Here is a 15,434-nt window from a genome sequence, read left to right as displayed (position 1 = left end):
AACAGTCATCCATTGAGTTACATTATATAACGATTAAAAATAACAAAGATAAGAAAACAATGAGAATGTACAATACACACAAATGCTCGATACGCTAGAAATACTATAAACCGGTATATTATTAGAATAAAAGAAAATACTTACATATTAGAACTGTTATAGACATGCTTTTGGTGTTTGTAGCTACCAGCCGTGAACGCTGTGATCATTATTGTAATAATATAGGGTTGTTTCATAAATATGTATCAATCACGTGAGTGAGTGGTTATAGTACAATAATGATTATGTCTAAACTTATTGGTATTTATAATAGTTAAAAAATACACAAATCTCAAATTCGGTATAAAACCAAATGAAGAAAATACACACAGTAAAAAAACTATGATTATAACTCCCATATGACCGATTTATATAGGTATATTTATTACGAAATATGAAAAGTAGCTACTTACCTTCGTTCGTTATAGAAACGTGTGCGTTTCTGCGGTTAGTTTACTCGCTATGTTTTCACAGGTGCATGTGAGCCATTGCATTACTATTTAAAAGGGATTAGTTACTTTGAAATAGTTAATTAGGCTACGTTTCAACCAGAGCAAAGTAAAAAAGTGTGAAAAATGGGTCACGTAGTATTTACATGTTCGCTAAATGTTTTACGAGCATGCAAACGGAGGCATAGAAAAGCTTGCAGGCAATCGGAGTGTTTAGCATCCCTACAAGTTCTCCACTAACAATAGAAACGTTTATGAGGCACGTGAGCGCTACAACGCTTGTTGTAATAACTGGGCCAGTCGACTCCCTTTTATAAACATTCAAGTTAATTACATTGTGCAACGTGGCGAGTAAGTGACATTTTGGAGACGAGGGTCTTTATTCCCGACAGACGCGTATAAATTTGTATGCAAAGGTGCGAAGCTAATAGTATTGCTGGCTGTATCCATGAACTAAATGGTGTCATTCATAATTTTAAATTTCAAATTGTACATCGCATTGGAAACCATGTAGGTATATACATAGTTATGTTTATTTGAGGTTATGTTTGTTTCAGGGTCCTGGGCCCGACCGCGGTGCTTCAGTTGGCGGAGCGCGAGGAGCCGCCGCCGTCCAACGCGCGCCCCCTCTACTCGCTCGCCATGCGCGGCGCGGTCATATGCTTTTCCGGCTTCCGAAAAAAAGATGAACTCGTGAGTACCGCTTATTTGTGAGAATTAGCTTGTATGAAAACATACAGTTCTCTATGGGACGGTTGCTGCCGCCGCCATATATTATTATGTCCATCAGGCGATTCGTCTATTCGTTTGTAAAAGTTGATTAGTTTGTAGATTGTGCGCGGTGCACTCGCACTTAGCTTATAAATACTGTGCACGTCAGAAGTTCTCATTCCAATCCAACCATTTTATAGTAACCTCTTGTTGACTGTATTATAAGTAGACAGTTGACATGACAAAATGAGTCATATACCTAAATGATTAATTGAAGTTTATCATTGTCAAACGATCGAACTGGAAGCGTGTGAACACGTTGCATTACTAGCCGCGTACTTATTATTAAAGTGTCCCGCTGCTTCACATCACAATACCTTCGATATTTTGTAAACATGTCTCTTTGAAATTTTATTTCGTAGGTATATATAATGGGCATTCTACGATAATGACGATATGCTTCTGCTTTGTATAGCAGCCACCTCAATCGAATGTGTAAAGCTCGAGAATATGCTGCCGATTTCTTAGCCAAGTAATGAAATAGGTATTACTATACCAAATATCGCTTTTCGCGTCACAGCATTTTCAGAAGTATTAGAATAATGGCATTTCGTAATCGTCACTCTCGTGGAATGCCCCAGTAGGTATACATTTTATGACATCCATGGTCTATGTAGGTACCTAATAATAGAGTCTGTTCGGAAAGAGAAGAGTCGTGAAATGTATGGGGCCCAATACATTCCACGACTCTTCTCTTTCCGCACAGACTCTACTAATAATGTAAGCGCAACGCATGCTACTCCAAAGCATATAGGTATATGCTTTGGAGTAGCATAACAAGATAACATAATATTTGCTTTGACACTTTGGTTAAAACCTGAGCAAATAGCGAGTTGGTATTTCAATTATAATGATAATAATACCCTCTTATTCATAAAACTTTCGGGCCTGTTTTCGTTAATCCCTATGTTTTATGCATATCTTGTCAAAATGACAGATAAACACAAACGATTATTGGCTAATTGAGGCTTGTAGCGCGTTTATGAATAAGGGGGATAGTCCCTGATTTTGTCTAACACGTGTCAGCATTAGACCAAATTCGTTGTCACTTAGAGTACAGTGAAGTGTAAAAATATGGGTGCACGTTGTAACTTACTCAAAAAATGTCCCATAGTTCTTAATCGCTTACATAAGAGCTATAGGACATATTTTTGGGTATGATGAGTGCACCCATATTTTTACACTTGACTGTACTAGAAATAGTAAATCGACGGGCGGGGCGGACAGGCACATGTAGTACTCAAAAGAAATATCAAAGCACCGAGCACGTTTGACGAAACACGTTCAACTGAACTGTTAAATTGTTAATTTGACCTTGTTTATTGTTTCGATAATTTAACAGGACATATTGGTTCGTGTAGACTCCAAACCTAAAAGTTTCAGTAATGCATGTATGCAATAATTTGCTGTAGACATCATTATATACATTTAATTATACATATAGGTAGTGCTCAAGCTTTTTATTTATTTAATTTACTATTTTCTACTCTTAACATATATCTGGCAAAGCGAAATGTCTATGAAATGACTTGGAAATCTTTACATAAAGCATTGCATTGATTAAAACTGCGCGAACGCATAGCATTGGCGAAATATATAAATACTTTTACTTCATTATATTATACTTAAGGAGAAATAAAGGTTCAGTCAAGTCTCACTAGTAGGTGAGATGGAGTTGATAATTATCTATTTACTTCATTCAATAAAACACACAAAAAAAGAAATAGTTTATCTCAGAGACTTACTTGAAGATGTTTGATAGAATTCTAACTATTGAGATTGAACCATAAACACGATACGATTAGTTTCTCTCAATATAAAATATTAATAAGATTTTAGCAAAGCTTTCATTTTTGGTACAAGCAATTATCGCTGACTGTACTTTTCTTCCGACATGCAACTAATACTCATCGAGACAATTCTAACAACCCCTAACACAATTAGTTTGCGTTATTTTATAACAGAGTTCCCATGGCCTGTCTCCATCATCAGATCAACTCCATGTCATAACTGATAGTGCCAAGCCAAATAGTTACAATACTGCTCAATAACACCCCAAAACAATTATGTAATTAGTTAAGAGTTAAAACGTATGTAATTTTTTATATTTGTGTATGACATTATCAACCAAATATTGATCAATAAAGTCGGTCACATTTGTTTTTATTGATTACAATGCGATGAGTATTCAATAAAGAGTATTTATTAATAATGTTTGTTTGAATCTGTTGACAGACGTACCTGATAACGCTTATACACTATATGGGAGGGTCGATCCGCAAAGACATGTCGAGCAAAGTGACGCACCTGATCGCGGCGGCCGCCACGGGCGACAAGTACCGGTACGCCTCGGGCTTCGGGCTGCCCGTGCTGGCGCGCTCCTGGGTCGACGAGTGCTGGCGCCGGCGCGACGATCCTGCCTGCCTCGCTACGCATGACGCCGTCATAGTCAGTACATTGCCACTATCCACCAATAGTCCATGGGCCAGGCAAGATTTCGGTATAATTTGGGGGTACCAAGTTTCCTTTTCACAGCAGTTAGATAGGCTTATTATGATGTTAAAAAACCATGATTGCCATCTCAAAATGGTAGCTAACAAAAATGGCCGCCAATCCAAGATGGCGGATATTGAGTTTTAAGAAATCAACCATAATTCGAGAAATATACGTCCGATTTCGTTGCTGTTTTTTTTTAACCAAAGCTCTATAAGTGAGCTTAAAATTATGTTTATATATTATATCGATAAAGTCAACCATTAATTAGTAATTAAAGAAATATTGAAAATCTTCTCATTTTTTTGTGATACTTTTTTCTAAATTAAGTTTTTACAAAATATCTCAAACATTACAAAAAAGTTTTAAATGAGGCAATATAGTGTATTAAATTAACTTTAATTTGACGTACAATTTGTATGGGACTGATGACTGAAAACACATGGAAACATAAATTTGGTTTTACTTCCGTTGAAATTCACCGTTGACTAAATCACTGCATACAGAACAAAAAGCTTCGGATAGATGTTGTAGAGTACAAAAATCATGTTTTTAGTATATTTTAATAACTTTAGAAATTGATCATAATAATATTAGAACGATAGTATTATTAGTTTTATTTGTTACAAGTAAAAACTACTTTAAAATCTTGCGTTTTGTATACATAATTAATGTTACTAATAGATCTAACGCGATTAAATTTCATTATTCATTGAAACGTCGGAAAAAAGGTTAAAAATGAAATTTAATCGCGTTTGACCCGTTAGTAACATTAATTAGCTAAAAACTAGTTATTCAGTGAAAATCTTTTCAGCTACAAATCAAGATGATGCAAAGTGAACTAGATATTTGTATAATATGTAGCGAAATAAGACCATTTTGTAAAGTACCCCCCCAATTCCCCCAAAAGATGGACAGTAGGCAGTATTATTCAATTTTAATGCAGCATTAATAAGGAATTTTGAGTCTATTCTTATCTTATTGTTTTCGGGGGCCCTTGCTTGGATACACTTCGATCCATAGGGATCTTTTGCGCAATTACCCCCTAGAAAAGATCCGTCAACTACTCAAGAGCTTTTCCCACCATATATCCCTGTGCCGGATGATAGAGCTCATGGTTAGCGTTTTAAAGTCCTTTGGTTCAAGATATCCTGCTCCAAAGTCCTTAATTATTTTTCTGGCCAGGGGGTGACATTCACAAATTAGGTGTTTTACTGTCTCTCTTCGCCACACATACGACAATCGGTGTTGTCAGAGTGTCCCATCTTGGCCAGAATTCCTTTGACCCCGTAATGTCCAGTAAACACCTTGTTATGATTTGGAGTTGTCTTTTGCTAAGTTTCCAAAGCTTTTTGCTCCAACCGGAGTCTACTCCTTGCATAAAGAGCTTTGCGTGCTTTAGACCCGTCAGAGTGTCCCATTCTTCCTGATGTTTGATCTTAGTATGGTCTTTAATAGCCGTTATGATGGTTCCCTGTGAGAGCCCCACGAATCGTTCCGGACCTATAAGGTTACCTAAAGATCCAGCTCTGGCAAGTTCATCTGCATTTTCATTGCCTATGAATCCCTCGTGCCCTGGGATACATACCAGTTGCACTCTGTTTTGCCTTCCAAGCTGGTTCAGAGCTTGGACGCCATTGTATACCAGTCTAGAGTCCACTAGAGTCTATTACTAAACGACGTGACATAGGTACCGGATAAAAACTCTTTACTTAAGTTATATTTAAGAAAAATTATTTGAAGAATCTGTTACGCTGACGACATCCTCTATTAAGTAAATAAATATAAATATTAGGGGACATCTTACACAGATCAAACCTAGCCCCAAACTAAGCAAAGCTTGTACTATGGGTACTAGGCGTATAAATACATACTTATATACATAGAAAACAACCATGACTCAGGAACAAATATTAGTGTTCATCACACAAATAAATGCCCTTACTGGGATTCGAACCCAGGACCATCAGCTTAGCAGACAGGGTCACTATCCACTAGGCCAGACCGGTCGTCTAAGTAAGAAATAAGTTTCGCAAGTAAATAGAGAATTTTGAGATTTTACTCTTGGGTTTATGATAACATGCCTCTGCAGTTACAATATCATTTCACTATAAAGATAAAGGCTCTCTTGATTGTTCCAAGCTGATAAGATAGTTGCATTTTATTCACATGTGAGGCAAAGTAATCAAATGCAAATTTTGATTTGTTTTCTTATGTTTGCTGGTAGAATTGGCTTTTAAATGATGATTTTGAATATTAACATTTAATAACATTCATTTTGAATCGATTCGCTTTGATTTTGTTTGATATTTTACAGTTAGTATTTTCCTCGTGTTGGTGTAGTGAAAACCTCGCTACGCTCAAGATTCCATTTTTCGAACCACGAGCGTAGGGAGTCTTTTTGTCTGTAATTTTATTAAAGACGTGATATTGGTGAAATGGACTCTATATTGGCAGTGATATTTCACAGTACCTATATACCTAAAAATTCATCCGGTATGTCACGTCGGTTACTAATAGCCTCAAAACTCCTTATTAATGCTGCATTAAATAACAATGCCCACGATTGTCCGTCTTTTAGGGCCTATCTCGCCACATATTATACACATACAGTGAAACCTGGTTAAGTGGGACCTGGATAAGTGAGAAACCTCTATAGCTGGGACTCATGGTGCGGTCCCGACACTTTAGCACTGAATTACCTCTGTTAGTGAGATAAAACGAACCTCTATAACTGGGATTAGTTGTTGTGATTTTATAGTCACATTTACCTCTATAATTGAGACAGAGAGTGTATTTTACCTCTTTTACTGAGACTATACTTATAAGATTAAATTTTCCTTATTGTTTTTTTAGAATTTTATAGGGATGGACCTCTGTACCTGAGATAACGTCAATCTATGACCTCTCTAACTTGGACTTTATTGATCAATTTCCGTATTCTTACTAACTCTTAGAGTCAGTTGCACCAAACTGTTCGTATCGTTAAAGAGTTCGCTAAATTTATATGTATGGAAAGTTTCATAGTAAAGTGCCGGGGGGCGCCGGCTGACGTTGATCAGTCTGTCAAATGTGGTTGGTGCAACTGGCCCCTAATAGTCTATCCACAAATTTCGCATTTACTTAATTGTGTCTAAACGACTTCAAATTTGATTTAGTTACTTTATGTAGTTAAGACTATCGAAACGAAAGCTGAAATCTTGATAAGTAACACGAATAAATAAATTTTCATTTAATAAATTTCATGAAATCCGTATCAAATTTTATTTTATTTTAAAATATCTATCCTTTGAAGAATCATTCAAAGAAATATTTAAACAGACTTAAAAAATATTTAGGGACAAGAATAAGGTATTTTACCTTCTTTATTTTTAAAGATAATTACAACATACCTTTTTAACCACCTCTATAACTGAAATATACTCTATTCTCACCTCTATTAATGGAACCCTCTGTAAATGAGACAGAATTTTATTTGTACCTGGCTAACTGAGAGCCTGGGTAAGTGGAATACCTCTTTAAGTGAGACAAATCTGCTCGTCCCTTGAAGTCTCACTTATCCAGGTTTCACTGTATATAGTTCACTTTATTTGTAGCCGAACACATTTTCACTGAAGACATTTCTATTTATACCGAATACCAGTTTTTACTTGGATCAATTCGACATTTTCAATTTAATCGGTTAATTTAGTTCCACAAAAACGAAAGGCGAACGCATCTCAACGGTATCTCAATAGAACAGTTCTTTAACTGGTAACCGAAACGAAATCCTTTTCGTTCCCGGGTTTATGAACGAAACCGGTTTGATAAAAATAAAACGGTTTCCGAGCCCTGCTACTATTATTATAAATTATTAAATTATACTATAAATATCATTTTTGTACTCTACAACTTCTATCTGACGCTTTTTGTTCTGTACGCAGTTCACTGAAGAAATTACTATTTCAATCGAATACTAGTTTTTACCTAATTAATGTCACTAACGGGTCTAACGCGATATAATTTCATTATTTTACCTTTTTTCCGACGTTTCAGCGAATAATTAAATTTAATCCCGTTTGACCCGTTAGTAACATTAATGAATTTAATTAAGTATACAAAACGCGAGAGTTTAAAGTAGTTTTTACTTGTAAAAAATAAAACCATTATTACTATAATTTTACTATTATTATAAATGATTGCTATTATTATTAAACTATACTAAAAACATGTTTTTTGTACTCTACAACTTCTATCTGAAGCTTTTTGTTCTGTACGCAGTTATTTAGTCAACGGTGAATTTCAACAGAAGTAAAATTTAATTCATGTTTCCATGTGTTTTCAGTCATCAGTTCCATACAAATAATACGTCAAATTAAAGCTAATTTAACACACTATTTTGTCTCATTTAAAACTTTTTTGTAATGTACGAGATACTTCGTAAAAACTGAATTAAAAAAAAAAGTATCACAAAAAAAAAAAGAAAATTTACAATATTTCTTTAATTACTAATTCACGGTCGACTTTATCGATATAATATGTAAACATAATTTTAAGCTCACATATAGAGCTTTTGTTTAAAAAAAATTGCAATGAAATCGGACGAATACTTCTCGAGTTACGGTTGATTTTTTAAACTCAATATCCGCCATCTTGGATTGGCGGCCATTTTTGTTAGCTACCATTTTGAGATGGCAATCATGGTTTTTTAACATCATAATAAGCCTATCTACCTGCTGTGAAAAGGAAACTTGGTACCCCCAATTTATACCATTTTCAAAAATTTGACCAGCTGGCCCATGGACTACAACACTTTGTCAAGTTTGCTTTTCCAGTTAAAAATAGTAACTGTTTAATTCGGTGCCATTTCTTAATTTACTTAAGAATTTTTAAGGCATAACTGAGAAATATTGAACTGAGTGCCATTTCTTAATTTACTTAAGAATTTTTAAGGCATAACTGAGAAATATTGAACTGAGTTTAAATACTATAATCTTTGAAAAATTTTAAAGAAACTATTAGGCGTATCGGCCAGATTTAGAGTTTTCCTATAATAATTACGTCAGTTACGTCAGTATAGTAATAACTATATTCTGAAAATTATTTAATTTATCCTTTATGGCCCTTAATATGAAAATTTGGCAGTAAAATTTGAAATCAATGATATATACCACTTATCATCAATTTAAATTATTGTCACCTCTTCGTCCATTGCTACAGATTGGGTTTGATTGATACTATATTAATACAGTAAAATTATACATTTAGCGTTTGCGTCAAATCCAGTAGTTCTGATTTTTTGCAGACTTATTTATGATGTTGGTCCAATTAATAATCCAAGTTTGTGACCTCGAGCGCCGAACGCAACTTTGTCAAAAATAGAAAAAACCGCGAAAATTTCGGTTTTCTGTTAGATTTGTGCGATTATAAGCCTAAAAGACTAGTTTTTGATAATACCTTCTCAAGATGATTTTAAAGTAGACTAAATTTGCTACAGTGCGACAATCGAATTATCTCTGTACATCTAAGAGTTTCCGAGATAATGCCTTTTAAAATTGCAAACAAAGCCGATCTGGCCCTTTATCTATGAGATCGTACCGTGCCTACCCCCCAAAAAGGGGAGCAATGGGTCGGCTCCCTAGGTCCAATCTATGCTATATTTCTTCCTGCTCTTAGGAACTAGGGCAACTAGGGCTCCCTAGGTCCAATCTATGTTATATTTCTTCCTGCTCTTAGGAACTAGGGCAAGTTAATATATTTTTCTCAAAAATGGACAGCAAAGCCGACTTTGCCGTTTAAAAAATAGGTTGCGAAGCGCGTAGTTTATGGTCAGTCAAAAATTAAAAAGTTAAAAACATTGCAGTCTCGATTTTGGGACTGCAATGTTGCATACAAATTCCATTATTTGTCGAGTTCCAAACTTTTTAAAAGTTGAAATGGCCATATCATATGAAGGCACAGGCCCATTAAACAGCCAAACAGATGATTAGTATCGCGACTATTTAGCTGTCTCAAATAGGTTGGCGTATTTTCGGCAGAAAAATACACTTCTATTTTTTTATTAAAAAAATAAATGGGTGGCAAAGCTAATTGTTTCTACTTTTTTCTGTGAAAATATATACGTAAGAAAGTTGCTTTTGTAAAATATTTCTATGATATTTATATTTCTTGCACCATTTTTGAGAAAAGCACTATATATGACTCGGCTGGAAGGCTACTTGCTGGCTTCGGATTCAATTAAACGGACTCCCAAGGTCGTCCGTTTAAAACGAATCCTCAGCCTGCAAGTAGCTACTTCCGAGCCTCGACAATAATGTACTAATTTTCATATAATTTAGGGATGATAATATTATATTCATACTTTTGAAACGCCAAGTGTTTTGTTGTACATTTTTAACTTTTGACTTTGGCCATAATTATACATTTATATGGAAATCGTTACTCAATCCGCTACATATTTTTCCAAAAGAATGTATGCCTGCCTGCTGTGAAGTGATACTTTATAGAATAAGGAATCCCTAAATTATATGATAATTATATACAGATATTGCCCTAGTTGCTAAGAGCAGGAAGAAATATAGCATAGATTGGACCTGGGGACCCCGACCCTTTCCCCTCCATTTTTGGGTGATAGGCACGGTACAGTCACCTGCAATAATATGTTACTCTTCGAAGGCCGCAAAAATATGTGACACGCTCTTATGGCTCTACAAATAAGATCGTGTCAGATATTTTTGTGGCCTTCGTTGTGTAACATATTATTGCAGGTGACTGTACAATCTCGTGGCTACCGGGCGAAATCAGCTTTGTTTGACCTTAGGAACCATCGTGCACAGCAGCATCCCCTGAGACAAAAGTGCATACTCACTGCACTCACTTAGCCTACGTATTCAATTAAAAAAAAACAACGGGTTGCACTCCGGGAGTGCCGGCAGAAGTGAAAACTCAACGACATTGTAACTCAAAATATTAATAACATATAGTGCAAAATGTCTGCAGCACTATGTGTAATTGATGTGAACGCCATCTAGCGTTGTATCGTCGCATTACTTGAAACCCCTAAGCACATCTCTGTAAGTACTACTGGTACTACAGTTAGGTATATACCAGTTTGAGGGAATCTCACTAGATGGCATTTAAATAAAAAAATCAATGACATTGTCCGTCACACATCACGCAAGCGCACTGCGCCGCATAAATGAAACAGCAGGCTCAGGCATACATTTTCGCCGCGCGGTAGAAAGAGAGGAGAGACGCCTTACGCGTTACGCCTTACGCTGTCTCGAGTTTATCATTTTTTCCCCACCTCAAAAAGTGCACAGCGCCGCTAAAGAAGTTTTCACTTCAAAAATATAAATTTTGAAAGGCTATATCTCGCAATCTCCTAGATCTACAGAGACAATTCTAGTCTCGTATTGTTGCAAATTTAGTCTACTTTAAAAACGTCTTGAGAAGATACTGTCAAAAACGAATCCTTTAGGGTTATAATTGCCCAAATCTAAAAAAAATCTAAAATTTTCGCGGTTTTTTAGATTTTTGATAAAGTTGCGTTCGGCGCTCGAGGTCTCAAACTTGGATTATTCATTGGCCCAACATCATAAACAAGTCTGCAAAAAATCAGAACTACCGGATTTGACGCAAACGCAAAATGTATAAAATTACTGTACTATTAGTACTATGGGTAGGACTGTGGGCCTTACGAGGTTAAAGTGCTTCAAGAGCGACCTAGAACACCTTACAATAAACAGAAAAGTGATTGACCCACATATGGCTCATGCATATAATGATGTAAGTAGGTGGGCAAATTAGAGCAAGGCTAGGTTTGATAGACGAGGGCAGTGCCTCTGCACTGCACCAAAGACACTTCCTTGGTAAACTACACTCGGGTGCAAAGAAACCGGACCACTTCAAGCATTATACTCATTTTTTCGATTTCTGTAAAAACTGTAAACCTGACCGTGTCATATTATATACCTTATGAAAGGTCGGCTTTTCCTCTATAAATTGATGTGCTTTTCAAAAGTTTTCTTTCAATACTTTCAGATTTTCAGGGCTTAAAACGTTACGGCCCTAAAAATGCGTACTGGAATAACTTATGCCTACTGGGAAAATTGTGTTTCTAAGGAAAAAAGAAAACAAATTTCATGTTTCCAATATTGTGTATTACCTGTATTGCCTCCGATAGGCTTTCATAAGGTTTTTCATCAACCTTATTATTTTTTTCACAGTATCTTGAGGGATGCCCATTCTTCTTCGATCGCATTTCTAAGATCCAATATGGTTTCAGGGGCGGGATTTCTGGCCCAGGTTCTTCTTTTCAGGTCGTCACAAATGTGCTTGATCGAGTTTAGGTCACCACTCCCGGCTGGTCACACCATAACGCTGATGCGGACCTCCTCCAGGTACCCCATAGTGATCCAGGCTGTCTGCGGCCGAGCGTTATCTTGGGATTTCGTAAAATATGGGGCTCCATTGCTGAAGGGTCCAATCTTCATGTTCGTGAGCGAAGATGCGGCGTGCTCCAATGTGTATTGTGGTGAGTTTTGGGCCTTTTGCAGGTCTGTGGGCTGTTCACTCATTCTGCTTTAGTCGTCTTCTAAGAGTTTATCAGCTGATAGACACATTCCGGGTCTTTAGGTGCTTCTGCTGAAGCGGAACAGCATTCAGTCGACGATTTCTTAGCGAGGAAACAGCGGTGAAACGGTCATCTCTCTCTGTAGAACTGCGAGTTCTGCCTGTTCCGGATCTTTTGGAGAATGTCTGATCTTGGCAAAACCTCTGGAAGACACATTGAACACGGTTCAGTTGTCGAGCCACTTAATGGTGACTAAGCCCTCTCTGCAACAGGGAAACTGCTTGGCCGGCTTCAGTCGGGGTAGTTTCCATTTTACTTCAGCTTTCTTAGATATAATCGATAGTAGCAGTATTCAGGAAGACGTATCAATCACGGATGATGCATATATAATGATAATTCCTGGTTTTAAATTTAATGATAAGTGGTCAATTAGTGTATGCGTTAATGAGGCAGTTGGAGGGGGGTGATATCCATCCCCACCCTTACAAATCGGTGTCATTTGATAGGGCAGAAAATTATCTATCACTTGGGATTTAAATTATCATGATCGAGCTTACAGTTTTTACAGAAATCAAAAAAATGTTAAATATGCTCGGGTGGTCCGATTTCTTTGCACCCGAGTGTATGTAAAGGCATCTGACCATAACCTAATAGCCGAGTTTTTAATTCACCTTTTATGATCGAATTTTCCTTGCATTTGTAGAAATGCTTTCATTATGTTTCAGTACAAGCCCAAAGCTGGTGAGGTGACAAACACCAGTGCTGCTTAGCGCCACTTGCACCATTCACTAAGCCGGGGTTAAATGTTTAAACCTGGAGTTACCAGGGTTACTAGTACAATTTGACACTGGGTTAACGGTTTAACTGCTTAACGCATTCACTGCCAGGGGCGTGGCCTAGGAACAAACTTGTATGACGGTGGACGCACATGTGCGTCGGGGGCAGTGAATGTGTTAACCCCGGTTTAGTGGGATGGTGCAAGTGGCCCTTAGACTATTCGCATACATTGACTACCCAGGTTACTAATATAGGGTCATTGCGTCAGTTTACCGTCCAGTGCCTGTTTCCGTCCACTTGGCGTAAGGTCGCCTCCAGAATCTCGCGAACTAAATTGACATGAGTTTGACAAATAAATTTGATACCAGGAATAGCAAAGAAAAAATAGTCACGAGTATATGTCAATAAAATGATATCGATAAGTAAGATATTGCACTTACTACCCATGTGATAATTGTTTAGGGGTCTAAAACGATTTCGATTTATATGAATGTGACGAGAAAAGTGGTTGATTCGATTGTAAGATTGTGACGTTACCGATCAAATCAGGAGGTGCGGATGCGAAATTGACCAATTTCAATGTTAGTATGCAGATTTGGGGGCAAGTTGTTTATTTCAAGAACTCGGTTGTCGACATAAATCTAAAATTAGTGATTTAATTTTGTACGTGTAGCCGGTAGGTGAGATTGATCTATAATTATTGAAATTCTGACCTAATTGTCAACTTGATGGTCCAGTTTAGGGACTGGTCTTTACAATCGAAGCAATAGGGATCACTCTCCCAACTAGCAAAATAGTCGTGTAAGAATTGATTTACTCAGCCTGTAATCGTATAACAGCCGAGTTACGGTTGTTGAAGCACCAATATATCGTATAATAGCGGTTAACTCGACTATTTAGCAATTTTCGCTAATTAGTGCTATAATCATGTCGTATAAACGTTTATAGCACTATCTTTTAGCACTTTTATTCCACCTTTTAATAAATGCTGAGTTAGCGCTACTAAATCACTTTTATTCAGCATAATTGTTCTATTAAAATCATATAACAGCTATAGATTAGCTAATTGTCTGAATAAGGCGCTTTAATACAACTGTTACTCAACTCTCTTCTCTGTTGCTATAAAAGCCTATTAAAAGCAATCAAATAACCATTTGGCAACAATGCTGCTGTAACAGCGCGCTTATATCATAATTCGGGTAATGGGGTTCAAACCGCTGTTATAGGAGCTGAAGTGTATTTACAGGTTTTATTCAAAATGTATTCAGCTTAGAGTAATTTTAAAGAGTTTTGAACTACATTAACAGCACAAGTCAGCCATGTCGACGTTTCAATATAGTCCGGTGGCCAACTGCATGAAACCCTACCTGACAAAAAAATAGAATAATCCTACTCTGTAGGGGTAGCTGACTTTTAGTAGCATCAACTGTTCTTGGTCGGCCGCGGTTAAATTTGGTAAATTTTGCGCTAATGGCAAAATAGTGGCACAAAAATTCATAAAAAAAAACCCATCGTATAATAGAATGAAACTTGCATGGTAGGATAGCTGCCTTTGAGGACAGCAAAACAAAACTGGTCAGCTACATCCTGTGTTGGCAGGTTCTTGTGTCCGACCGAATTTGTGGCACCACGTGACAGCTACAATTTACCTCATCGAAAAATATAATCAAAACAACTGATTGTAATACCTACATTAAATTTGTTGACATATGTCTTGGTCGGCCTCACCTTAGCCTGACAGCGTTTTCAGTCCGTCCGCATTAAAAAAAAAGTCAATGGCAGCTATCCTACCATACAAGTGACATTCTATTTTTCGATGAGGTAAATTGTAGCTCACTTGGTACCACAAATTCGGTCGGACACAGGAACCCGCCAACACAGGATGTAGCTGACCACTTTTGTTTTTTTGATGAATATTTGTACCACTTTTTTGCCATTTGCGCAAAATTTGCCAAGTTAAGCCACGGCCGACCAAGAGCAGTTGAAGCTGCTAAAAGTCAGCTACCCCTACAGAGTAGGATTTTTCGATTTTTTTATCAGGTAGGGTTTCATGCAGTCGGCCATCGGACTATAAATCCATAAACATGGCGACATCATGTGCTATAAGTGTAGCAGTAAACGCAGTTACTCGATTTATAGTCGAATTAATGAGATATAACAGAAACTAGATCGTGTAAGCAAATTTTTACTTACTTTTATTAATATTTTTTTATTGAAATTTAAGAAAATAGGCGGCCCATGAATATATATGAAGTGCCTTTGGTTTTATCAATAAAGTATTTTTCGCGCTGGGTTTTACTGTATTACATGTACTTACAGACAGTAAAAACTTATGTACACAATCACGGTAA

At 36.7% G+C, this 15,434-nt stretch overlaps 1 protein-coding gene across 6 annotated transcripts in view; it reads left to right on the top strand.

Moving 5' to 3' along the window:
- LOC134804563 (protein ECT2) overlaps positions 1-15,434 on the top strand; it is an 86,883-nt gene that overhangs the window by 50,978 nt on the left and 20,471 nt on the right. For all 6 annotated transcript variants that reach the window (XM_063777663.1, XM_063777666.1, XM_063777664.1 and 3 more), the window contains 2 exons: positions 1,046-1,181; positions 3,495-3,707. In XM_063777663.1, coding sequence (XP_063633733.1) covers positions 1,046-1,181; positions 3,495-3,707 — 349 coding nt within the window. The remainder of the gene's footprint in view (positions 1-1,045; positions 1,182-3,494; positions 3,708-15,434) is intronic.

The sequence above is a fragment of the Cydia splendana genome, chromosome Z (genome assembly GCF_910591565.1).
Source record: "Cydia splendana chromosome Z, ilCydSple1.2, whole genome shotgun sequence".
Lineage (NCBI taxonomy): Eukaryota > Metazoa > Arthropoda > Insecta > Lepidoptera > Tortricidae > Cydia > Cydia splendana.
The sequence above is the reverse complement of the archived record's forward strand: the minus strand, read 5'-3'. Positions and strand labels throughout refer to the sequence as shown.